The sequence below is a fragment of the Chamaea fasciata genome, unplaced genomic scaffold (assembly GCF_029207755.1).
Source record: "Chamaea fasciata isolate MVZ Bird 193981 ecotype frontalis unplaced genomic scaffold, bChaFas1.0.hap1 SCAF_11, whole genome shotgun sequence".
Classification (NCBI taxonomy): Eukaryota; Metazoa; Chordata; class Aves; order Passeriformes; family Sylviidae; genus Chamaea; species Chamaea fasciata.
The window spans coordinates 21,939,413-21,967,055 of record NW_027094096.1 but is presented as its reverse complement, the minus strand read 5'-3'; the positions used below and the strand labels follow the sequence as shown (position 1 = coordinate 21,967,055).

The 27,643-nt window shown below is 45.8% G+C and overlaps 1 protein-coding gene across 1 annotated transcript in view; it reads right to left on the bottom strand.

The window, feature by feature from the left end:
* Positions 1-5,645: 5,645 nt before the first annotated feature.
* The window catches only part of RSRC1 (arginine and serine rich coiled-coil 1), a 98,209-nt gene continuing 76,211 nt past the window's right edge, over positions 5,646-27,643 (bottom strand). Inside the window, exons 7-10 of the mRNA XM_066193656.1 lie at positions 21,020-21,088; positions 9,003-9,109; positions 7,966-8,112; positions 5,646-7,225 (exon numbers count right to left, since the gene is read on the bottom strand). Coding sequence (XP_066049753.1) covers positions 7,133-7,225; positions 7,966-8,112; positions 9,003-9,109; positions 21,020-21,088 — 416 coding nt within the window. The 3' untranslated portion in view covers positions 5,646-7,132. The remainder of the gene's footprint in view (positions 7,226-7,965; positions 8,113-9,002; positions 9,110-21,019; positions 21,089-27,643) is intronic.

The following is a 27,643-nucleotide window of genomic DNA, read 5'->3' as shown; positions in this document are numbered from 1 at the left end:
GTTCCTTTCCCACTTCCCTGGATCCCGTGCAGGAATCCACGGATGGAGGCTGCAGTGATTGTTCCTTTCCCACTTCCCTGGATCCCGTGCAGGAATCCAGGGATGGAGGCTGCAGTGATTGTTCCTTTCCCACTTCCCTGGATCCCGTGCAGGAATCCACGGATGGAGGCTGCAGTGATTGTTCCTTTCCCACTTCCCTGGATCCCGTGCAGGAATCCAGGGATGAAGGCTGCAGTGATTGTTCCTTTCCCACTTCCCTGGATCCCGTGCAGGAATTCAGGGATGAAGGCTGCAGTGATTGTTCCTTTCCCACTTCCCTGGATCCCGTGCAGGAATCCACGGATGGAGGCTGCAGTGATTGTTCCTTTCCCACTTCCCTGGATCCCGTGCAGGAATCCAGGGATGGAGGCTGCAGTGGTGGTTCATTTTCACCTGTTGGGAGGAGCTCGTTACGGGATGCTCAGTGCCAGGGACGCAGGGCTGTGTTTGCACGGGGATCTCTTTAATTGCTCTGCGGCTGCTGCAGCTGCAGCTCCTTTGTGCAGATTCAAAGAGTTGTGGAGGGAACTGCTCGTGCTGCAGCTCCGGCAGGCTGGAGGGCATCGCCAACGAGATTAACGATGTCTGCCTTCATGGAAGAAAACTTTGCATAAATGAGATTGTGGTTTCTGCTGAAGCCTGCCAGCTCTTATTCATTTGCAGTAAATATTATCTTTAATTAAAAGTTTTTAAGGTATCTTGTTCCCGAGCTAATGAGATCTGCAGTGATTTCCCTTAGGAATTAATTTACCTTCTTAATTCTTATTCATTTTGGTGATAGGGCTGTTTAAATGTGCTCCAGCCTTCAGAGCTCTGTGGAGCACATTGAGCCAGAACAAAAGGTCATTTTGGCACGTTGATGTTCTGTTGGTATTTGAAATTCCCTTGGTCTCTCTCCATCCCAAAGATCCCTGTTTAGGTTCCTGCCCCAAACATTTCCTTCCAACCCCGAGTTCCTCTTCACTCCTCATGCTAAGAGGTTTTGGGGTTGTTTTTTTTTTTCCACAGCCACTTCCCTTTGGATTTGCGTTTTCCCTCCAGAGTAAAAGTCAATTTTTGATTGACTCTGAGTGTGATCAACTTTTTATATAAAATACACTCAAATCTGTGGGAAACGCTCGGTGCAACTGCTGAAAAACACAGAATATATTTCTGCTTTTCTGGGAAATCATCCTCTCTAATTCCTCTCCAAGGATTATTTTGAAGCAGCGGGGATGTTTTAACACGTGGAGGTGAAAATTGCATTCCTGAATATGCGTTTGGATGGGAAAAGGGCCAAACTGAGCTGGGAGAACTGGACACAATGCTGCTGGCGTGGATTAATTAATTAATAATTAGATTTAATTAATTATTAGAACTAAAGGACAAGGTTCCCTTCTTTTGAACATCAATACAGTTGAAAATTCAACAGTAAATTTCCAAGGAAACAGCCTGGTTTGTACACACAAAGACCAAACCAAGAGAAAAGAAAGAATTCCCGCTCCTTAGCTCATTATCTGCAGATTTTCCTGTTGAAATCCAGTCTGAATCCTGTGAGTCTCCTCTGAAGATGCTGCCTCTGACAAGGTTTAAAAGTCGGGTAATTAATTACCCTAATGAGGGAAATGGAGCAAGCAGAGCCAAGTGTTGAGCAGAGGTGGTTTTGTTCTTATGAAATATAAAATATAAAATACAGGACTATGCTGCCAGCCTCACCTGGATAAGTTGAACCTTATTTTATACAAGACGTAAACTAGGGAAAGACAATTCCTCCTTTCTAACAGGAAAAGAAATCAATTTATTTTACTATTATTTAAATTTTTTTCTGTTTCCCACCCAACAACTTGTGACAGAAAACCTCCCCGTGTCCTCTCCTTGTGTATAATTAGGAAATATCCCCTAAAAACTGCCCTTGTGTGTCTGCAGCTGATCAAAGGAGTCACTCAGAGGCTGCAGGAACTCCTAACCCTGAACTTGCAGCGCCAAAAAAGGGGAACAAACACATTTTGGGGCCGGGGCTGGGCTATAAATAGAGCTGTCACCAACTCGTGCAGGCTGCTGATGAGCTCCCTTTTATAGCTCACTGCAGCCCAGCTTCCTCCAGCCCACACAAATGAGAGATTATCAATCAAGGAGGAGCTAATAATTAACGCTGGCAGGGCAGCAAGTGTCCTGTGAGAGCCGGAGGGATCCTCGGGTTGTGTCGTGGGTGTTCTGAGATTCCCGTGCCTCAGCAAAGCGGGGAAATTGGAATTTTTGGGGCGTGTTTCTTTGAGGGACCTGAGAGTTGGTGACAAATATCAATGTAGAGCATCAATTTGAGCGAAAACCACCGATAATTGCCAGGATTAGCTGGGGTTCTCCTGGGTGTTCTCTTGAGGATTTCCCCAGGCTGGGTGTTTGGTGAGGAGCCCCAAGAGCTGAGTGTGATGTGACACCCCAACTCAGCCCCAAAAGAGCCAGGATAAGCTTTTGGGGTTTTTAAAAACTACTGGGATGTTGGTTTTCAAATCATCTCCACAGCAACGATCCACTGGAGAGCTCCTGAGGTTCCTTTAATGAATTCCTGAATCTCCCACCCTGTGAACCAGCATTTCTTTTAATCAGCCTGAATTCTGTGACCTTTATCTTCTCCTCTTGGCTTCGCTCAGCAGAGTCAAAACTGAGGCACAGAAAGATTCTGTGGGAATAGTGGGAGCCCCATCATCGATGCCAGGATTTGATGCAAACTTTAGTTTGTCTAAATGGGCTCTGTGGGAGTCACTGGGGATGGAGAAAGCCTTGGGGAGCACGGGGAATTCTGATCCTGAGCTGCAGCTCTTTGCCATTCCCAGATCACCAAAAAACAACATGCTGAAGGCACTTGGACATCTTTGGGATGGCAGGAGATTCCTGAAATCCTGGCAACTCCTCTGGAAGGGAGGGGAAAAAAAAATTTCTGCTCCAGCAGAGGGTGAGGAGGGGGAAAAACCACTTGGGTTTTGGTGCTGCCTTCAGGGACAGCAACACCTGTGGGAAGCCTCTGATTCCTCTCCAAAGCTGCAGAGACAGAGATCCTGGGATTTGGGGGTGGCATTTTGGAAGTCTTTCCCAGGGAAAATCTGTCTCTGGTTAATAATGGTGAAGCTCATCAAAACTGAGCCCAGGTTTGGCCACAGCCTCAAGCTGGAAAATCAAACAAAAATACAGAACAGATTAAAAAAAAATCTCACGTGGGCAGCAGGAGCTGCTTGATTTAGTTATGGCTTCCAGGAGCCCTTTTCCATAGGGATCCAAATCCAAGTTTTCCTGGGACTGGCAGCAGGTGAAGGCACTTGGATGGTTTTAAACCCTATGCCCAGTTCAGGACACGCTGTGTTTGTTCCAAAGGCTTCTCCTGCCTCGGGCTGGTCGTGGCTGCAGCTAAAAACTCCTCCTGCCACTTCAGCACATCCCATTAATTCCATGTTCCAATTAGTCCTGGACAAACGGAGTGTACTCGGTGCACAAGTTATCACAACATCGAGTCTCCAGCTCAGGTTCTGGCTGATTTCACATGAGGCCAAGGATTAATTGTCAGCTCTAATCAGCCAGGAGAGGTTTCACTGCTCACTTGAGGGGGAAAAAAAAAAAGAAAAGAAAAACAAACCCAGTTTTTATTACACAATTCCTTCTCAATGACATTTCTTACAGCCCCAAACTGGCAGACATTTGGCTTTGCTTACCCAGCTAGTGAGAGACAGCAGAGTTAGTAAAAATTGGGGTTTTTCCAGCTATTTTGGGGAAAAATGGGAACACCCTGCTCCATTCCCTGCCATGTCAGCAGCAAGGCTGGAGGGAACCTGAGAGGCCTCAGACAATCAGGGCTCCATCCCCAGCAGCTCCTATTTCCATGTCCCATGGATTGGCAGGAATGGGGTGTCCTCCCTCCTCTCCAGGTAGGCTCAGAGCTGCTCTGCAATTTCCAAAGGTTTCAAGTGTATTTTTGGTGGGAGATGCCTTTGGATTGTGCTGTCCCAGAGGTGACTTCAGGCCATAGGTGACATCAGCTTCTGCCAAGGCAGCCGGTGAGGAACTGTTGGTAAATGTCAGATAGAAGCAAGGACTGGAGGGAGATGTGCAAGAACATGGACATCATCAATATTTGATTTAAATATCTCGTCAAGTCCCAGTTGCCCAGTTCAGGAATTGGTACAAGGCCTGAAATAAGACGAGAATTTATAACAAAATACTATTAAATTCACTGGTACAGAATCCTGGAATGGTTTGGGTGGGAAGGAACTTCAAGATCATTTAATTCCCACCTGAGCCATGGGCAGGGACACCTCCCACTGTCCCAGGCTGCTTTAAACCCCAGTGTCCAGCCTGGCCTTGGACACTGCCAGGGATCCAGGGGCAGCCACAGTTGCTCTGGGAATTCCCACCCAGGAATTCCATCCCAATATTCCATTTAACCTCTGGCAGTGGGAAGCCATTCCCTGTGTCCTGTCCCTCCATGCCTTGTCCCCAGCCCCTCTCCGGCTCCCCTGGAGCCCCTTCAGGTCCTGCCAGGGGCTCTGAGGTGTCACTGGAGCTTCTCCTCTCCTCTCCCCTGGAATGTGGGAGCAGGGCTGGAAGCTGAGCTCACCCTGCTGGAAGCACTGAGGCTTCAGCTCCTGTCACCTCCCAGCAGGAGCAGCCAGCACCTCGTGTCCCCTGGGTGACAATCCCGGAGTGACTCAGGGTCACCACCCGGCCCAGCCACTGCTGCTCCTCCTCAAACAGGGAAAACCCAACCAGGCAAAGCTGCTCCAAGTCCAAACTACAAGGAGGAAACATTTTCAATCCCGGTTAATCGTGTTTTTAGGATTTGGTGTCACTCTCAAGCTGAGGAGTGTCCAGAGCCCCCCCGTCCCCAGGCCTGGGTTCAGCGCCAGGTCCCAGCCGATCCCTCCTCACGGAGGTTTCTGGAGTTCAAGGATCCCCACCAAAAATAACTCCCTCCTTGGAAGCTGCCAAATGGAAACTGTCAGCAGGCAGGGGCTGGTTTGGGGTTTCTGCTGGGAGAGAGGCCTCGGGCTCAGCCAGGGCTGCCCTCCTGCAGCAACTGCAGCAGGAGGAGACACACGTGACCTCCCGGCCGGGAGGGTTTGCTCGGACAGCATCACTGCAGCAGCAAAACCTCCCTGAGATACCGCACCAGAAATCATCAGATCCCCCTGGAGAATGAAAACTGCAGGCTTTCTGTGCTAAAAGGTGCTGACCCTCGAGGAAACACCATGTTTGACCTGAGGCCATGGAACAGGCTCCCGAAACTGAGTGACAGCGCTGGGCTTGTGGGTGTGGGGTTTGAATAGAAGTGTGTGATCTCACAGGGTGGAAAAATTAGATTTAATGGTTTAGGATATAGTCGTATGTATGGGGCAAGATGGAGGATTTTGGGTGTTGTCTAAGTCCTTCTTCACGTTCCTCTTCCTGGGTTTGGGTGGTTTTCTGTAACGGGGTGGAAAAGGTTTGCACTGAGGGCTCCGTGTTTCCACTGATGTCTGGAATATTTCAGTGCATTTTCCATTCAGCTGGGATTACCTAAATGTTCTTTCCATTTTCTTCCCAGCTTTTGCTCCCAACTCTCCTCCAGCAGATTTAGATGTTGTTTAATAAACAATAAATAACAAACAAACAATTCTTCTTTATTAATCTAATACCTTCAATCTATTTACAGAATATTTTCTAATATTCTGCACGGCTGCAAATAAAAGGAATCATTTTACATCCAATAAAAGCACCAAAATTATCCAACACAGTGTGTGAAAAGAGGAATTTACACCAGGACCTTCCATGGACATCAAAGAGTTTTTTATTTTCTATGAAAGAAACATAAAAGGTGATTAGAAAACACGGCAATGACGAACATTTACCATTTGAAAAGGCTGAAGTGAAACGGGGAAAGAATTTTTTTCCCCATTTTTTCCTGCAGCCAAGGCCTTGGGATACTTTGATGCAGGATAAAATCAAACTAACACTTCATAAAGGAAGTAAAAACGTGTCAGAATGCAAATTCAAGACATTTTCCTTTTACATCCGAGATCTAAAATTAAAAAAAAAAAAAAAAAAAAAAAGAAAACCAAAGTCCATTCCCAGAGTCAGCCTCCATTTTTTTATCACTATAGATCTGAGAACCAGGAGAAACAATCCCCACAAAAGGGAAAGCTGCTGCTGGGGATTTCCAGTGAGGCACATCCAGAGGTGGGGCTCCGTTCTCTCCTCTCCTCAGGCGAGTTTCCTCCCAGCTTTGCTGAAGAAACACTTTTAAATTTGATGGATTGTAAGTCCCAAATGACCCAAAGGAACTCCATGGGCTGGGAACAGCCGCTGCCCAGAACCAGGTGTGTGAAAATCCCATAACTTGGTCATTCCAGCAATGAGGAGGTTGATAAAATCCACAGAGAAGATTCCCTCAGCCAGGATATTCAGGATATTCCCTGCCCAGATATTCAGGATTCCACAGGAGGAAGGGAGGACAGTGACGGATCCTGGGATGGCACTGACTGTCCCAGCCCTGAGCCTCAGTTTCCCACTTTTCTCCCAACTCCCACCTGCTTCTATAATTTTTTTTTTTTTGGATTGGGAGGGATAAAATGATGTTTTATTCATGAGCTTCATTATTTTATTAATGAGCTTCCAGGTGGTTTTCGCACCTGAGGAATTCCCTCCAAAAAAAACCAAAAAAAAGAAAAGGAAATGCCCCTGGTTGTGCTGCCCTGCCCATCTCCAGCTTGGAGGGAACCAGGGCAGGACATTCCTGGTTATCCAGGGAACCAGGGCAGGATATTCCTGATTATCCAGGTGGAGCAGGACAGAACATCCCTGGTTTTTCAGGTGGAACAGGACAGAACAGTTCTGGTTTTTCAGGGGAACTAGGACAGAACATCCCTGGTTATTCACAGGAATCAGGGCAGGATATTCCTGGTTATCCAGATGGAACAGGACAGAATATTCCTGGTTTTTCACAGGAATCAGGACAGACCATCCCTGGTTATCCAGGTGAAACCCTCCCTACCTGCACAGCTCATTCCAATCTCCTCCAAGTGACAAACAGAAGAGCTGAGGGCAGGAATTCCGTGGGGGACGTGGCCTGGGCTGGTGTTGGGAGCTGTCAGGCCACGGGGCTCCCCATCAGCCTCTCCTGGCGCAGAGCCACCAACCTCTGGAACCATTTCTCCTCAGCCTGGGCCTTCTCCATGAACAGCTGGACACGGGAGAGAAGGTGACACCATCAGCAACTCCACCTCTGCCATCCTCTCCTGGAACACCCACGGCCCTCCCAGTGCCCACAGGGAAACCTCAGGGGGGCTGCAGACAAAGGTGATCCCAAAACATCAATAAAACTTGTCAGGGAATCCCAAAATAGTTGGGCTTGGGAGGGGACTTAAAGATCATAATCATTGGGAGTTGGGATTCATCATATTGGACACGTCCTGATCTCTGCTCCCTGTGTCCGCTCTAGAGAACTCACCCTGATTTCTTCACTGCAAGTCATTTCTAACCTTCTAACTCCTAAAAAACATCTATGGAAGTCCTTCTTAAAGGGCTCCCAAAGGAATTTCCTCAAGTTTAACCACAATAATTTAAAATTATCTTAAGTCTGTCTCGTGTTTAAAACTATGCAAGTTGGCAAAATGGGCAAATTCTGAGTTTTCCACCGGGTTTCCAACTTCCAGAACCCAATTTATCCTGAATTTTTATTTCTCCTCAATTCCCCAGCGTCCGGTTAATTACATTTTCTTCTAAAATCCACCTGTGACTCCAAAACTCCTGTGGGATTGTTCTGCTGGGTGGTGGGAAGAGTGGGATCCTCTTCATCCCAACACCTCCAGAGCAGGGATTTTGTGAGGAGCGAAGGCTGTGGGGGTCACTTCCCATTCCAGGGGCTGCTCTAAAGCTCAAGATGGGATAAATCCTGCCTAAAAAGATGGGATGGACACTCACATTTGGATGTGCCAAGGAGTTGTCATCCTGGTATTTGATGGCAGTGGGGATGTTGGCAGCTGGAGGCTCCTTCTCAGCGGCTGCTGCCTCAGGGGCTGCTGCTGCCACATTCACAGGCTCCTGCTGCAGCTCAGGAGCTTCTGTGGACTGAAAAAGAAACAAAACCACAAAGATTGAGTGGTTTATCCCCGAAATTCCCAAATGTGGCAGTGTTTTAACCCAGCACTTGGCTCATGGAAAGAGTTCTGAGCGTCCTCAGCAGGACAAACAGGACCAAGTGACCAAAAAAAGGGACAGGGAGAGAGCTTGGAAAAGTGCACCACTGGGATTTTGGATCACTTCCTGAAGAAGCTGCATCAGTTTTTTCTTGGAGACTTCTGGAAAGGAAAACCAGGGATTTTCCTTCCTGAGGAAAAACCACCAGGAATTCCAAACACTCAGTGCCAGGTGGGGAAATGAAAACATCCCAAACCAGTTCCTTGCAACAGCTGGCGGCCAAAATTCAGGTGAATTCTGGGGGCTGGATGTCTCCTGTTGGGTTTCTGGGAAGCTGACTGAAAACCGAGCTGCTTCTTTGCAGGGGATAAATACAGACCTAAAGACTGGCTGTAGTTAAGCAGCATTAAAATCATCTCTGCTTTAATTACAAAGTAAACGCCTGATTACTTTGGGATTTTAATTCTGCTTTTCCTAAAAAAAGTCTTCAAACCAGGTGATTTCCTTAAGTTCTGCCACATTTCAATTCCCTGAACCCACCCTGAGACCACCAGGGAGTCCTTGGTGGCATTTCAGGTGGATTGAAGGATTTCCTTTCGGAAGGAAAATGCACCTTTTTGGGAGGAAAGTGCACCTTTTGGAAGGGAAATGTCCCTTTTTGGAAGGAAAATACATATTTTGGAAGGAAAATATCCCCTTTTGGAAGGGAAATGTCCCTTTTTGGAAGGAAAATACACATTTTTTGAAGGAAAATACACATTTTTGGAAGGAAAATGCACCTTTTGGGAAGGAAAATGCACTTTTTTGGAAGGCATTTGTACCTTTTTGACTTCTTTGCTGGACCTGAAGGTCTGTGGGACGAAGGCGTCGCTCTCGATGGCTTCGATTTCCTTCACTCTCTTCACCTGGTCCAGGAGGGTGGCTTGGTCTGCACAGGGAAGTGAAATTTGGGGGCTTGGTGGGATTTATGGGATTGGTGAAAAGCTGGGAATCCCAGCCCTGCCTGGAGGAGATTTTGGGACATACCAGGACAAACTGCTCGTGTGATGCAGCCCAAAAATCTCCTGTTACAGGAAAAACTCTGAGTAAAAATAACCCCAGTGAGGTCATTGCTGGGAACATCCCAAACTCTGCCCTAAGGATTTGTGGGATAACTGGGGAAGGGAAGGATCCAGGGACACCTCAGAGCCCCTGCCAGGACCTGAAGGGGCTCCAGGAGAGCTGGAGAGGGACTGGGGACAAGGCATGGAGGGACAGGACGCAGGGAATGGCTTCCCACTGCCAGAGGTAAAATGGGATATTGGGATGCAATTCCTGGGCTGGAATTCCCAGAGGAGCTGTGGCTGCCCCTGGATCCCTGGCAGTGCCCAAGGCCAGCTTGGAGCAACCTGGGATATTAAAAGGTGTCCCTGCCCTGTCCCTGGATGGGATTTCAGATCATTCCAACCTAAACCATCCCATAATTCCAACAACAGTTCTACAGCAAAGTCCACAAATACAACTTCAAGCCTGATTTTTGGAGGGATTTGGAAGGAAAAAAAAGAGTTTGCTACATTTAAACTCGTGTTTGCAAGTCCTGCTGCCTTGGTGCCGAAACCTTCCCCTTTCAAACAGATTCCCAAAGATTTTTTTGGGATAAATCGAATACCCCAAATTCCTGCTGGGGAGAGGGAACCAGAATTCACTGAGGGTAAATAAAAGATCCTGATTAAAGCCAGGAAAAGGAGATTTCAAACCCACAGCTCAACCTCCAGGTCCCCCAAATCCCAGCCAGCTCCAGGATCCCTCCCAGCCCCTGCAGCAAGTGCTGGGAATGACAAATTAGGGAAGGGGCAGAAAACACTAAATGCTGCTGATGACATCAGGGACATTAATGGGGGGAGAAAATGGACTGGAGGAAGCAGAGCCCATTAGTGCAGGGGAGTTTTGACAAACACATTATTGGGAGATAAAACGACTTCCAGCTGTTGTTTGTCAGCTGTCAGGGCCAGGGATTTGTATTTCATAGGAAAATCAAGGATGATGGAGTCAGAAAGCTCCGAGGTTTCAGACAAAAAAAAAAAAGAAAAAAAAGAAAAATCAATACTAACTCAGTGCATGGTGAGTCCTTTTACCCTGTTAGGGTGGGAAAAAAAAAAAAAGGAACTAAATCTTGGATTAGGGCTGGGCTTTAATAAAAAGGTGATTCCAGCAGCAGGTGATTCCAGCCCCGTCACCTTGGCAGTGGGGAGCTTCCCCAGTTTAACTGAGAACCTCATCATCATCATCCTTCAGGGTGAATTCAGGATTTTACAATTCTCTGTTTACACCTCTGGCTATCCCCCAGATATAAATATCACACTGCCTGTTTTATAGCTGTGAATTCCTGCGGAATTAGGCTGGATCAGCAAGAGCCTGGAATGTCAGCTGAGAACTAAAATTCTTTTGAAATTTCATTTTCCTTTAAATCGAAAACCTTGGCTTTTCACACATCCCACGGGTTTTAACTGATCCCAGTTTTACTCAAGCTGCACAAAGTGACAAATTAAAGAAGAAATGAAGTTTTCCCTGGATAATTTGCAGTGGGTGACACCCAAACACGACACACACAATAATTAGAAACAGCAGAGAATCAGAAAATAAAAAAAAAGAGAGAATTCTTTAGATTCTACAAACCAGGTGGAAGGAAAACTTCCCAGAGAGCTCTGCCTAAAATATTCCCTTTTTTTTTTCCTTAAAGACAAAATTTATTCCACTCAAGAGTTTTAAAATCACTGAAATAGAAGCATTAAATGACCAACAATATCTTGTGAATGATCCATTAAACAAAAAAAAAAACCGTTTTAAATGTTTCTTGGATAATCTCAGAGTGTAAATTTTTATGGATTCGCTGCTTATCCATAATCCTGACCATGAACATGAACTTAAAGAGATTTTTTTTTTCAAGCAGGTCTAACTCCAGAATCAAAGCAAATTACAATAAACCTCAAATATTCCTCAGGATCTGTTTCTCCCTATATTGCTAATTAGATTTAAGGGGTTAATTTCATTTAAAGATATAACACATTTTCCATAAAATGCTTTGAAATACAGAAAATAAAAAAAAGCTGCTATTTTTTTTCTTGCTCTTTTGAGCTGAGGATTAAAAGAAGGAAACACCCCCAGATCCCAGACTGAACAAACAACTACAGCAGAAAAAATTTCCCCTTTGATCCCATTTTATTTGGGGTTATTGGAAGTGATATTTTTATCCTGCTGCCTCACAGAGCTGTGTGTTTTCCAACAGAACTGGCTTCTCTTTAAATTTCATTTTCCTTTAAATCGAAACCCCTGGCTTTTCACACATCCCATGGTTTTTAATTGATCCCAGTTTTACTCAAGCGGCACATAAGTAACAAATTGAAGAAGAAATGAAGTTTTCCCTGGATAATTTGCAGTGGACGACACCAAAAAAAAAAACCACCTCCCCGGCTGTGGGAGATCCTGGATTCTGCACTAAGCACTGGGAAAAGGAGGAAAAATCCAGCAGGACAGGAGGGATCACTGCGGCTGTGGCACCTCTGGACTTTAAAACCTCGGGGCTCTGGTGTGCAGGGAATTTTCCTGCCCCAAACCCTCTCTGTTTGGATCAGGAGAAGATCAGGATCAGCTGTCCTGACCTCGATCCCGCAGTATCCTGAGACCCTTCCCAGCTCAAGTGCTGGAATTCCAAGGCCAGGGGGAGCTCCCTGGAGATCATCCCTGGAGATCCTCCCTGGAGATCCTCCCTGGAGATCATCCCTGGAGCCTCAGTGGCCACTCCAGAGCTGAGACCTCCCAACAGCCGGAGCAAACTCCAGAGGGAATCAGCCCAGGAATGTCCCACCCCTGCTGCAAGCTCTGAATGCAGCATTCCCGGCATTCCAAATCCCTCCCGCTCCTCCCAGAGCGGGGCTATCCCGGCATATTCCCTGGGACATTTCCTGGGCTATTTCTCGGGATTTTCCCTGGGATATTTCCCGGGATGTCGTGCAGCTGATCCCGTTTCCCGGCCGGGCTCCGCTGCCGTTAGAGGGAGGCACCGCCTCACTCAACAGCGCCGGAGCCGCGATGCCGAGCCCGAGGATGGCCCGAGCGCAGCTCCGTCCCTGCGGGATCCATCCCTGCGGGATCCAAACCTGCGGGATCCAAACCTGCGGGATCCAAACCTGGGGGATCCAAACCTGGGGGATCCAAACATGCGGGATCCATCCCTGCGGGATCCAAACCTGCGGGATCCATCCCTGCGGGATCCAAACCTGCGGGATCCATCCCTGCGGGATCCAACCCTGCGGGATCCAACCCTGCGGGATCCAAACCTGTGGGATCCAAACCTGGGGGATCCATCCCTGCGCGAATAAAACCTGCGGGATCCATCCCTGCGGGATCCAAACCTGCAGGATCCAAACCTGCGGGATCCATCCCAGCGGGATCCAAACCTGCGGGACCAATCCCTGCAGCTCCGTCCCTGTGGGATCCAAACCTGCGGGATCCAAACCTGCGGGATCCAAACCTGCAAGATCCACCCCTGCAAGATCCATCCCTGCGGGATCCAAACCTGGGGGATCCAAACCTGCGGGATCCAAACCTGCAGGATCCATCCCTGTAGCTGCATCCCTGCGGGATCCAAACCTGCAGCTCCATCCCTGCGGGATTCAAACCTGCAGGATCCAAACCTGGGGGATCCATCCCTGCAGGATCCAAACCTGCGGGATCCAAACCTGGGGGATCCATCCCTGCAGGATCCAAACCTGCGGGATCCAAACCTGGGGGATCCATCCCTGTAGGATCCAAACCTGCAGAATCCATCCCTGTAGCTCCATCCCTGCAAGATCCATCATCCCTGCAGGATCCATCCCTGGGGGATCCATCCCTGCAAGATCCATCATCCCTGCATGATCCATCATCCCTGTGGGATCCATCCTTGCAGGATCCACTCCTGCAGCACCCAAACCTGCAGCTCCACCCTGGATTTCAGGCTCAGCCTCCATCCCTCTCATCCCTTACCCAGGCCAAGGTTTCCCATTCCCGACCCTCGGCCGCACATTTCCCAGCCCCGGCGATTTCCAGGGAAGGAATTTTCCCAGCCAGAGTCACAGGAACAATAAATACACCCCCAAAAAGAGAAACTGGGCAGAGAAAGCTTTGCCCGCTCGCTTCTCCGCTCCCAACATTCACCTGAAAACCACAATTAAATTCATTAGAGTAGCAAGTTGGGAGTACCCCGGAATTTATTTTCCACAGGGAGAGAGCACACAGGATTAACAAACTAAGCTGGAAAAACGCCAATTAACAAGAAAAACTTTGTCCAGGCTCGTTTTAAAATCCCGTGAAAGTGAGGTTATTAAAATATATTAAAATTAGCATTAAAATATATGAAAAATAGCATTTTGTGAGCACCGTGGCACTTACTGGAGAGAACCCGACAGAGAGAACCAGACTACTCCAAGTTGGCTGTTTTGATCTATTACAGTCTATAATGATATAGACATAAATATCAAAATATTGATACCTATAGAGATCTATACAGATACATAAGTTTGATATATCTGCATAGATATCAATTTGACATCTATATCAAAATACAGATTAAACCCCCTCGTTTTTACAGGATTTTAAACCAACTCCGGACACTACCAGCTTCTCTTTTTTTAAAAAACCTGGGAGCACTGGGTATAAAATACAGCCGAAAGCAGGAGGGGAAAGTTCAGCAAGCGAGCTCTGAATTTAAGGACCTTAAATTTAAGAAAAAGACAGTTTAAGAACACTGAATTTAAAGAAAATGTATTTTAAGAACACTGAATTTTAAGAAAACATAGTTTAAGAACACTGAATTTTAAGAAAATACCGCTTAAGAACACTGAATTTTAAGAAAAGACAGTTTAAGAACACTGAATTTTAAGAAAAGACAGTTTAAAAACACTGAATTTAAAGAAAATGTATTTTACGAACACTGAATTTTAAGAAAACACAGTTTAAGAACACTGAATTTTAAGAAAATACAGTTTAAGAACACTGAATTTTAAGAACTTTGAATTTAAAAAGGTGAAATTCCTGCCGGAATTTCCTGCGTGCAGGTCGCCTTCACCACTGCCCTCCCCACAGCCCCAATTTTGGGGTTTTTTTGGGATATTTTTTGCAACCACGGCGGGCTCAGGCAGTGGAGGGGTGGGGACAGCCCCTGGCACAGGAAATTTTCCTGGATTTGTCACCGCCCTGACACCGGAGCTCCTTCCTGGGCACACAAAGCCAGGGCTGTAATTCAATGCTCAATTTACCCTTGTCTCAGTGGAGATTTCTCCCCGCTAATTGATAGAAATTAAGCCATTAATCAAGGCACCAGCCATCATTCAACCCGGGGAAGATGAATCCAAACTTTCATCATAACCACCTTCCCCATTTTAGTGTTCATTAGCATTAATTTTTAATGCAATTATGCTCTTCTTTTACGCTGAGCTCATAAATTACCGCTCTTTTGTTGCTCGCTGGCCTTGTAAAAATCCAAGGTAATGCTTTGTGCTCTGATCTTAAAGGCAATTACTGCCTGCCTCTATCTCTCCCGTGCCTCCATCCCAAATAACCTCCGTGCTGGAGGCACAGCCTCACCGCTGGGGATCCCGCACCCGTGTTTCCTACACGGCGATTTGTCCACCTTCAAACCACAGAGCGGAGCAAGAATTCCTGCTTTCGCCGCTGCGTGAGCAGAGAAACGACAGGAAAACGGGGTTGGAGAATGGGTACAGGGGGGAAAAATTTGGGGAAAAAGCTCCAGCTTGGAGCTTTTCCGGTTTTTCCAGGGAATCACTTTTGCTGGCACTTCAAGAAGTGCTGCTGGCACGTGCCCAGGGCTCCTTTCTCTCCCCTTGGCCTGGGGCAGAGTGTGGGAACCCCACAGATCCTGTGTTCTGTAGGATCCTACAGAGTCAGGGACTTCCAGCCCTTTATTCCCACCCCAAGAGGGATCCTAGAATCCCACCAGGGGAAAGGCACAGCAGCTCCCACCACCTCTGGTGCCCCCCAAACATCCTGGGCTGGCTGCAGGGAAAAGGAAATGCACGTTTAGGAAATGTTGCTTGAATTATTTTCCCAGTTCTTTCCCAGCCTTTAGCTGGGATATGGAATAAAGTCACTCGCTCCAGCACCAATAAAGTATCACCCACCTCGAAATTCCCAATTTATCTGGGCCTCAGGCAAGCCCAAACAGGACAATTTCCCAGTGAAGTCTCACGTTCATCCCATAAATTCCCAGAAAAACACCCTCTGGAAGTACCTGTGCCGTGTTCACACGGCCCACATCCACAATCCCCAACTTTTATCCAAATAAAATCCCCACACCAGGGAGTGTGGTTTGAGCAAACGGATCTGGAATTTCATTCCACACATCTCTATTCATTTTCCCCCACAGACCCCTATTTATTCCCCATACACCCCTGTCTATTTTCCCCATAACCCCCTGTTTATTTCCCATATACTCCTGTTATTTTCCCCATACACCCCTATTTCTTTTCCCCATAACTCCCTCTTTATTTCCCCATAACCCCCTAATTATTTCCCCATACCCCCCTATTAATTTCCCCATACATCCCTGACTATTTCCCCCATAACCCCGTTTATTTCCCATATACTCCTGTTTATTTTCCCCATACACCCCTATTTCTTTTCCCCATAACCCCCTATTTATTTTCCCCATACACCCGTTTATTTTCCATACACCCCTGTCTAATTTCCCCATAACTCCCTATTAATTTCCCCATAACCCCCTATTTATTTCCTCATAAACCCCTCTTTATTTCCTCATAACCCCCCAATTTTTTTCCCCATGCCCCCCTATTAATTTCCCCATACACCCCTGCCTATTTTCCCCATACATCCCTGACTATTTCCCCCATAACCCCCTGTTTATTTTCCCCCTAATTTCCTGTTGATTTCCCATACACCCCTGTCTATTTGCCCTTCAGAAACAGCTTTTCAATACTCAGCTATAAATTTGTGTCTCAAGTGACTGAAGTCCAATAACCAATTCCATGATGGTTTTTACAACCCCATTCCCTTAAGTGACTTCTCCTTTAGCACAAATAGATGCCAGGGAGATGACAGGGAAACAAACAACCCTAATGAAGTACAGAAATCGGATTTGTTTCTCATCTTGAAATTCGAAGACGATCTCACGACTTTTAATTCCTAAAAACAAATCATAAATTTCCCTGTTAGGGAGATCATAATTTTTTCCCTGTTTCACTTGCAGAACAGTAAAACTTTAATGACGCCAGCTGTGATTGCTCAAAGAAAATCACTCAAATATCAGCTTGAAATACACTTTGATATTTTTTAAAGATTCGTGGAATGGTTTGGGTGGGAAGGGGTTGAAGATCTTTTAATTCCCACTCCTGCCATGAGCAGGGACACCTTCCACTGTCCCAGGTTGCTCCAAGCTCTGTCCAGCCTGACCTTGGGCACTTCCAGGGATCCAGGGGCAGACACAGCTGCTTTAGGAATTCTATTCCAGCCAGGAATTCCATCCCAAAATCCCATCCATCCCTGTCCTTTGGCAGTGGGAAGCCATTCCCTGTGACCTGTCCCTCCATCCCTTGTCCCCAGTCCCTCTCCAGGTGAACATTCCCAGCTCTCCCAGCTCTGGAGCATCACCAGGACATCGGGATTGGGGCTCTTCAGGGAAAGCAGGGAAGCAGAAGAGGGAGGGCACAAAGCAGGGTAAAATTAAAGGCACACAATTAGAAGTGATTATTAATCACAGCAGTTTTAATAAAAAGGCAGGAATTGATTCCTCCAGCAGCCATTATCCATGGGGAGGGGGGGTCACTGATCCCCCTCCCAATTCCCCTTCCCTGAGCTCTGGACACACAGAGTGGCCAAAACTCCAAATTCCCCTTTACCCATCCCATCTCTCATTATCACCACGTGGCTGCTCTTCCTCACAAGCCACACTCTGCCACGGCACCAAAACTTGGCTTTTTTTACCTCCTGCTTGATTTTTTTTTCCCCTGCCCCCTTTCAATTCCAAGCCAGCAATCTGAAGATGAAGCAGAGATAAAAGGAGATGACAGCGTGTGCCAGCTGCTGGGGCAGCCCCTGGGAGCAGCAGCACAACACCAGGTGTCGGTGGCAGCCTAATGAAGTGACACTGGGGACACCCAGGGTGGGCCACCAAACCTGCCATCATCGAGGCAAAAATCAGGAATATTGGGAATTTCCGGCTTTGAGAAGGCAGGAAAAAAAATAAACCACGTCTTCACCTAAATGCACGATCTGTATTAAAGAATTTGGGGGGTTGAGCAGGTCGAGTTTGGTCTTTGCCACCACGGTGAACTTCAGGAAAATTTACTGAAGATAAATGAGGACCTGAGGCAGTAACTGATGAACTTCAGGGCATCCCAATCCAGGGCTGAGTAAAGCACTTTAACTTATTAGAGACTGACCTCACCCCAGCAAATCTTCTCCTGGCACGTCCAGGCTGTGCTAATTTCCATTACACCCAGGGAACGGCTTTCAGCTGTCTCTGAAGGAAATGGGGAGGGAAATCAGAGGGTTGGGGTGTCCTGGGCAGGGCCAGGGCTTGGACAAATGATCCCTGGGGATCTCACCCAGCTCAGGATATTCTCTGGTGGCCGTGGATGAGATTGTTCCTGTGGGAACTCTTGGTCAGCAGGTTAAAGATGAATTTAAAAAAATAAAACTTTTCATTTAGGTTTAAAGAGTTTATAATTAAGAGATTTTCTCCAAGTCGAGCCCTCCAGGTTTTTCTGTACAGTCTAACTTTGGAAAACGGAAAAACCTTCTCCCAAAACTCAGTGGTTGGAAATCACCTTTGCAATCTGGACCGTATGGATGGATATTTATTTCTGTGACCTCTCCGTCACTCGAAACCACGGAATCACAGAACCATGGAATGCTTTGGGCTGGAGGCACCTGAAGACTCCAAGAATTTCACTTCTGCTAAAGAAAAGCCACCCCAGCAGCACAGAGAGCTCAGCAAAAGCTGGGAATGACCCTCAGGGATGGGGTTTATTCCCTGGTGGAGGGCCATCTGTCTCCCAGCCACGTTCCCACCCTCGTTTGCATCCCTCCCTCCCTCCCTCCCCTGCCCACGTGGGCCTCATTTCCCGAGCCCATTCAAAATGATATTTTCCCAAGCATGTGCCACACGACTTGTTCATATAAATGGAACAAATTAAACTGTCTCCACAGATATCCCCTCACATTTGTAGCCCTGATTCCTCTCCCTCACACGTGGCCAAGACACCGAATTATCTCCCTCGCAGAGGTTGACCTCAGGATATTGGATTCTGCCACGGAGCTCTCCGGGACTAAACCGACGGGAAACACTTAATCACCCCAGCCTTTGCAAAGGAGGGGGGGGGGGAAAAAAGAAAAAAAAAAAATCAAGCTGAAATTTGCCCTGATGAAAAATCAATAAAGCAGTAATTGCTTGGCTTATCACGGCGTGGAGGGACAAATTGGGACGCGGAGCTCGGCGCCGCTTCCTGGGAAAGGCGCGGACTTTCGGGATCGCTAAGGCAGAAAAAGGGAGAAGGTCTCGGAGCCGTAATTAAATCTACTCGTGGCTGATTTTCTGCCAAATTTATTTCCCCAGAGTCTATCAAAATGTTGCAGTTGCTTTACCAGGGGAGGGGCAGAATGAATCAATTCAGCGCCGGGCCCGGCACGCGCCAGGCACGGGAAACGCAAATCCCAGGATAAAGGCACCGGGAAATGCAAATTCCAGGGTGAAGGAATGGCCCCAGCCAGCACCACCCTCCCAGCCATCCACCTATAGAATGACTGATTGCCAAAAAATTTCCTATTTTCTGTTCTGGAACGAGTTCTTTTCCTGGTTTTTGGATGCGTCCCCAGCTCCTCCTTCCCCACACGTGGCCCTGCCATGATGTCTTTTAAACTCAACACTTAAAATTATTATTATTCATGGTAGATTAAGAGAAACGAGCCCAAAACCTCTCCCTAATATCATCCAACATATTCCTTTTTTTTTTTCAACTTTCCTCTTGGCCACTTCACCTATTTGGAATTTTGTCAGGAGTAAAACCCAGTTTTTGGTGGCAAAATCCCCTCTGGATTTGGTCACTTTTCAGGCAGTCCCGAAGCAAGGAAACAAAAAAACCCCAAACTGTGAAAATCCAAGCACCGAAAACACTCCTGGAAAAGTAGCAGTTTTTGCTAATAAACCTAATTTCATGCAGCAAATTAGCATAGCTCCAATGGAAGTGCAAATGTAATCAAACTGAAAAATTCAAATGAGGCGGGCGGGGGGCTGGTGGGAGCCTTTTTCTTTCTTGCTTTGCTTTTTAGTCACTTTAAAAAAGAAAAAGAAAAAAAAAAATCAGCATTTTGCTGTGTGTCCTTCACCGGGCTGGAGGGACTGTGGTAATTAAAACATTTAAACCAGCACAAGCCCCCAGCCTCTAATCTGGAGCTGGGGTCAGCTGTCTGTAGATTCTAATTTGTCCTCAATTTTTTATTCATGCTGGGGAAATGCTGCATATTGAACAGGAAACCAGCGGGAAGGGGCAGAGCTGGGCTCGGGGGTCAAATAATTTGATTTCCGAGCAGATTACACGGAACATCCGACGTCTAATCTCACAGCTGATTTGGCAATAAAATGACAATAAAAGGAATGTCAAAGACACCCTGGCTATGGGGTGGGCAATAACCAGTTTTTATGAGCTGGAGGAAGGATTGGTTTATTCGTGGAATTATTTTTATTGCAGCTCCTGGGGTAAAGGAGTCACGGGCTGTCTAAAACAGGCTGGAATTTCCTTTTGGAGGGTTCTAGTTAGGGAAATCAAATAGGCAATATTAGAGAAATAAAAATTCTTTTAAAATCGTAATTCGGAATTTTTTTTTTAAAGATTTGATTTAATGTAATTCTGCTTTATCTTATTTTATTTCAATGACTGGACAGTGCTCTGGTGGGGATCAGTCACAGGTTGGAATTGATGGTCTGACAGGTTTTTACCAAACCAGGAGAGATCAAAGAGGGCTAAAAACCACCCAGAGATGTTGTGCGAGTAAGGAAGAACCAAGAAAAAATGCAAAATGCTCTTTTTCCAAGCAAAAGATGCCACTGGAGCCCACCGTGGCTGGGACAGGGAAGGGAACATACTCTAAGCACTGGATAAATGTCCTGCTTGCAAATACATTTGGGACGTAAACTTACCTAAATCTGGAATTTTGAATCCACATGGGACATAAACTCAACCAAAACCTTGAACTTTCCAGCGTGCAATTCCCCTGCATGTCTGGGAATGCTTCAATGCCTCGTCCACAATTTAATTTCACTTTGTGTTTTCCAGTGAGAATGAACTCTTTCATTCCTAACTGGGAGCCAACTGCTCAGCAAAAGGATGAATTTGAAATTATTCAGGAAAAAAAAAAAACCCTTCATTTTTGAACACTGTGACATCCTCACAACCCTTCAAAGCCAGCCCAGGACAGTTTTCATGGCTTATTAATCAATTGTAGAGAAGTTTTCCTCCCCATTTCCCTGGAAATTCCAGCATGGTTGGGGTTGGAAGAGATCTAAAGCCCATCCAGCTCCAGTGGAGGATTTGAGGCTCCTGGGATTGTCTGGATTGGCTCCCTCAGGATGCTGGAAACGCCTCTTCCCATCACTCCCTGAGATTTCAATCCATTTGGTTTAATTATTTCACCTGCTGGACTGCAAAGCAGCGGCTCAGGGCACCAAATTCCATCATCAGCCCTGGGAGGAAACTCCAACAGCCCCACTGGAGCTCGGACACCTCAAAATAATCATTTCTGACTCCCTGGGCTTTGGTTTGTTATGAAACAAAAGAACATCCCTCACCTTCTTCCTTTCGTCTCTTGGCTTCTTCTTCACTTCTCTCCTTGGCTTTCAACGCTTCGTCTGCTTTAGCTAAAAAAGAAGAAAACAAGAGCTGGAATTAGTTCAGTTGATCCCACCAGATCACGGAATGATGGAAAGGTTTGGTTAGGAAGGACCTTAAAGCCCATCCAGTGCCACCGCTGCCATGGCAGGGACACCTCCCACTGCCCCAGGTTATCCCAGCCTGGCCTTGGGCACTGCCAGGGATGGGTCATCAACATCCTCCTGCCAAAGAATATTTCCTGGGCTTTAAACCCAATTTCATGTTCCCTTTCTGCAGGCCCCACAACGAAATCCACGTGCGTGACAGACCAGAACTCAGTTCTTCATTTTATTTTATTTAAAGTCATTCCCACGGTTAAGGAATGGAATAAATGGAATTACGAAGGGTAACATCAGGTCAGGATTAGAGGCAATATTAATTCAATACAAATCCACACATCCATTTGGTGGTAAGTGAAGCTCTTAAGAGACTTTTAAGAGGTTTTCTTCCTTCAAACCCCAATCTCCCCACCCTGGTTGCCCCCAGACCGAACTGCAGCGACCCAAAGGTGGTGCACTCATAAAGTGGCAGATTTGCTGCCATAGTGAGTAATCCATCAGACCCATTTTGAGGATAAAACAGAAACAAAACAATATTTCCAGGGCTGCAGACTGTGTTCAGAGTGGGAGTCAGGCGGCTCTTCCTCGGGACTTTATTAGGTAGTACACAATTTTCTCTTCACTCCAAATCACAGCAGCAGTGCTTAATCCATGTTACAACAATCTCCTTTAAAAAGAATCTTTTTTCCCTCTAGAAACCTCTTCCCTTATTACTTAATTATCTACCAGTTGCTCAACTGCAGGGGTTTTCAAACACTTTCCTACAGATGTTAAAGAAGATTAAAAATATACAGCACAGTAACAAGGGACTATCAATATACTCTGTAAATTAATTAAATTTCTGTTCTAGCACATCATTTATTCCAAAGCATTAATGTCTCAAAGGAGCCATTCTCTTTTATTGCCATCTCACTGCCTGATGAGTGAACTAAGTGAGAATAAGTCTCTAATAACATTATGCTTGATGAAATATTAAGTTTTCAAAAGTATCACCAGGCCAGAAAGAAAAGAACCAACGAGGACCAGGAATCCAGCATTTAAACCAGGCCTTTCTCAGGGAGGAAAATCACTATAAACTGAATAAAGATTTGCAAATATTTAATCCCAGCACCACCTGAGTTAAGGAATAATTGATGAACACCAAGTTCAGCTCAGGAGGGGAGTGAAGGGGTCGTTCCTTTTTGGAGCCACCAGCTCCACCTTAAAATTCACAACCTGGACAGGGTGTTACAAAGTGATCCCATCACTGCCCAGACAGCTGCTTCCATCTCCACCCTTTTATACATATTTAGACAACATTTAAAGCCATGAAACATTAAAACTTTTCTGCCGCCGAAGATCATTACAAGAATCTATTAAACCCCATAATAAAACCAACCCACGAGTAACTCTAAAGACTTTTACTTCATTTACACTTTATTCTCCTTGGTAAAAAGGACAGGGATAATAGAAATTCCATTTAAATTCAATTTTGGTGATATGTGTAATTGTAGATATACCCCTTGAGTCATGTAAAATGCTCAGCTTATGTTTCTTTCAAATTATCCCGCTCCCCATTCCCATTCTGCTCCTTACAACTGTCTTCAATATGTATTAGCAGAGCTCATTAGGCTGGAATTTAATAATGCAAACATCAGGTGGATTTCAAGCCCCTCCATTATCAGCACAAGATGGATTGCTCATATAGCTCGTGGGCCAACTGGGCACAATTTAGATTCAATAAACTACCAGGCCGAAATTTGATTTATCTATTCCACTGAGCTACTTTGTTCTTCCTGCCCGATTTGTTGCTGCACAGGAACAATTCATTGGGTATCTCAGTGGCAAAAAAAAAAAAAAGATATTAAAACACACAGGGAAGATGGGGCCGGTCAATGAATAAATTTTTAGCTTGTCTTTGTTAACTTTAAACCGCTGATTCCCAGCCCTTGTGAGTCAAGTTAAAACCGCTGCCGAGGCAGAGCTTGGCCTTTCAAGTCCTGGGTAATTAGAGGGACAATGGGGCAATTTAGGAAGTGTCACGAGGACAATTCTCCACACAAAATTGCTTATTAACAGCAATTGAACTTAGCCCATGAATCTCCAGAGCAGTTGGTCCTGAGCTCACAGCTCACCATGACCAGCACAGGCTCTGAACCTCGGAGCTGCTTCCAGGATTTAACACCAAGGATCCTCTTCAAACATCTCACACTTCCTGTCATTTCTGCACTCAGCCCCAGAATGGGCCAGGCTGCGAGGAACCACAGCGGGTCAAGTGGTTCAAGCTCCCTGCTCCAGCAGAGTATCCTGGAGAACATGGCACGGGATTGTGTCCGTCCTTCTTCCTCTTCCTCTCCTCCTTCCCCTTCCTCTTCCCCTTCTCCTTCCTGTTCTTCTCCTCTTTTTCTACTTCCTCTTCTTTTCCTCCTTCTCCTTTTCTTCTCCTTCCTCTTCTTTTCTTCTCCTCCTTCTGCTTTTCTTCTTCTTCCTCTTCCTCTCCTCCTCTTTTTCTTCTTCTTCCTCTTCTTTTCTTCTCCTCCTTCTGCTTTTCTTCTTCTTCCTTTTCTTCTTTCTCCTTTTCTTCTCCTTCCTCTTCTTTCCTTCTCCTCTTTCTCCTTCCTCTTCTCCTCCCTCTTCTTCTCCTCCTCCACACTGCTGTTGTTATTATTATTATTCTTCAGTGAATATATTTGTTTTTCAATGCCTAAGCGTCATCAAAAACACCGAGCGATTGGCTTTTCTCAAACCAAGCTGCAATTAAACAACATGAAAACATCTTGACAACTCAAGGGTTGGATGCGATGGTCTGAGAGGGCTTTTCCAACCTGAACAATTCCACAATTCCCTGGAACCCCTGCGGTGGTGGAAGTGCTCGAGGTTTGGGAAGCAGAGTCACTCCCTGCTGGATGGGTGATGCTTTCATCCTGACCAGCCTCTCACTGTGCCAAGGTGAAATTATTCCAAACAAAGCTGCTAATTAAGAGAAACCAGGAAAACCAGGTGAATTATTCCAAGGTAGAAGAAGGGCAGGGGATGTTTTGGGGATGGAAAAGGCATTTTGGAGAGCGTGGAGGAGCCCCTGCAGCAGAGCCCTCTCCCAGTGCACAGCAGAAGCAGGGAAGGTGCATGGAAAACACTCAGCCCTTCACTAAAAGGATTTCATTTTCCTGTCAAAATCAAAAAGACAGGAGTGTCAGAACACCCACAACTGCAAACCACAAGAGGTCTGAGAAAAATAAATTAATTCAGCATAATTGTGAACTTTCCAACTGCTCAAAGTTGAAAATACAAGACGTGTTTGAGGAAAAGAAAGCCCAGAAACTGTAAAAACACACATGGACATCCCATTTAAAATGCAGCCAACCCATCCGCAGTGCTCATCAGAAAGACTTCACCTTTCTTTTTTTAAACACAAACATTTTTGCACTTATAAAATATTCAGTCAGCTCACATGTAAAAATACAAGTGCAACCCATTATTAATTTACAAGGCCCTGTTTAATTTACATGCTATTTTGCTCTGGTATATTAAATTTATCAAGGCTTGTGGAAATCCTCTCTGCTGAATATTCATCGGCTGACGTGTAAAATTATGTGTCATCCACCCGACAAATTCCAGCACAAACCCCAAACAACCACTTGCTCAGAGAATTCCTCTGACAGGTTAAAAACGGGAACACCAAGAGCAGCGTCCAGGAATTCTGCGTTCCAGAGGAAAAGCGACACCACCACACCCATTTTTAGCACCCCAGATTTCAGCTGCTTCTCTGTATTCTTGCCTTTAGTAACATCTCGCCCAAAATTTAAAGGAAAATCCTCCAGTTTGGATCAGAAATCCAGAGACACCACCAACATTCCTGGAGGTCTTGGAGGGCTTTTCCAGCCTAAATGAGTGTATGATTCTATTAATCCACGATCCTAAAAATCCACAGAATTCTGTGATTCCACAAATCCGTGTTTGGGGTGGTCACTTGCTCAGTCCATCACGTCCACGGCCATGGACCTCTCAGTGCCACCAGAGCTCCCGCCAGCCCTGTCCTCCCTAATTCCCAAACATGGGAAGTTCTGCTCTTCCTGCCCCGAAATTTAATTACACCAGGCTCTAATTATGGATATTGGAGAGGCCTGAGCATGAGGGTGAGGGAGGAGCTCACTGCCTCCTCCCCGCCTCTGCCAGTCACACCTAAAAATTCCCCATCAACCCAAATCTGGTTATTTTAAGCTTCTCTGAATTCCCGGGGGAACACGCCCGGTGTTTGGGAGGGAGATGTTATCCCACCTGGTGCAGGAATGCGATTTCTCACCTCTTCAGCAGCATTCCTGCTCAGTTCCCTTCCCTCAGTCATTTCAGAAAATATTTCTTATTTTGGGATAAATGTCCCGTTATGGCACAGCTAACGAGTGCCTGGCTCACAGCCATGAGGGTTTTCCCAAATATTACATGTATTTCATTAAATGGTAATAATGTATTTTAATTATTAAAATAGCCACTATACATTAATTATAGTTATCATATTAATATAAATAATTAATATAATCATAATAATTATAAATTATTATAATATAAAATGTTAAATGTATTTTTGGTAGAAGATATATCCAGTCATGTGCAACCAGTCATGTGCAACCCAAACATTGTCTTATCCTAAGGCATAACCCAGATATTTTTAATTATTTGGCATAACCAAGATATTTGTAATTATTTGGTATAACCAAAATATTTGTTTATACTGGGTAAAACCAAGATGATGCACTTTTGGTAGAAGATACATCCAGTCGTGCAACTCTAATGAAAAAAGCACAGACAAAACCCAAACGTTGTCTCATTAACCAGGATATTTGCAGCTCTTTGACGTAACCAAAATATTTGTTTATATTGGCTACAACCAAGATAACGATTAAGATAAACCCTTTCCCGCCAACCAGGCAATCTCCCCCCAGTTCCTTTCACTGTTACCATGTTCAGGAAGAGGTTTGTGGATTAGCTACTGGCCAGAAGCAGCCCAGGGCTGGGAGAAAGCCCAGCAGGAAAGAGGGAACATCCCAAATCCCGCTAAACAACCTGAGCGACTCCTGACTCCAAACGGGTTAAACACGAAACCAACTCCTCTGGAGAGAGGGAAGAGCTCATCCCTGGCTGGAATATTAACATGCTGGGCAGAAACCCGGGAGGGGAAGAGGCTGGAGAGGGACACGGGGTGCCGGGCAGGGAAAGGGAAGAACTGACAGCTGAAATCCCGTTCCGGCGAGCGGGGCCGACCTCCCCAAAGACTCGCCGGATCCCGGTGACTGCCTCCTGTATTAAGACTGCCTTTCTCATCACTTAATGCTTATTTTCATCACTTTGCTTAAAATATTGATAATCAATTAGGCCTACGTCTGTTTTGCCACAGAATCTGTGTCACAGTCTATCAGGCTGTCAGGGCCAATTCAATCCTCATTCAAAGTTAATTTTTTCTCCATAAATCCGCCTTTGGAGGAGTCATTAGGCGCAGAACATAGCCCGAGGTGCAATCACCTATTCTCTTTCATTAGAGGCAGGCAGGGAAGGTGAGGGAGATTATTAGAACTTTGGAATGATCACAAAGCAGCGTGCTGCCTGTCAGATCCCCCCAACATTTCATTCATCTCGCCAGCTCGCTGCCAACGCTTCTAAATGGACATTATTCATGAACATCTGTGACACGCTGAATATTCCGAGGCTGGGAGTGATGAAAAAGCCATGCCCCCCCCTCCTCCCTTTGGCTGGCAAATTAATTCTGTGGTCAGAACAATTAGGAATATAACAAACTTGGTCCGTGGTGTTATTTTAAGGCCTTAAAAAAAGGTGGGTTCGGGGGGTTTTTAAGCATAAATGTGGCCACTCCAAATGGTCAAACGCTGGATTTTGTGGTACTGGAGAATGATGAAAAAGCTGTGCCCTCCTCTCTGACTGAGAAATTAGTTCTGTGGTCAGAAGAATTAGGAATATTAAAAAAGCCAGGTTTGTGTTGTTATTTTTAGTCCTTCCAAGATATTCCGCTTTAAAATTGTTATCTCAGAACTGGAAATTTTTTTGAGTCCACTCTAGAGGGTCAAACGTTGTATTTTTAGGTACTGTTGAACAATGTGCATTTCCTCTGCTGCAGAAATTGATTTTTGGTTGGGTTTTTTTAAGCAATTACCAAATCAGCAGCTTTGCGATCTGATTTGTTGATACCTTTCTAAAATGCAGCCAAACGAGACCCCAGGTTGGATTTGAAACGGCTGCCATCTGAAATTACAGCCCACCTTGCTCCTGGTGGAAGAGCAGAGTGGGAAACAGATTTCCACAATCAACTCTCTTTATTCCTATTTCCTTCTGATGATCATGTGATGGCCATTGAGGCATTTTTTTTAGGTAGGAGTGGCAGAAATGCTGGTGCAAGAGACAATCACGCACAAAATTAAATAAACCACCACATTTTCCATGCCTATTCCCTTCCTACGTGGTTAAGATGCGGCTACTTGGAGGAAAAGCCATTTC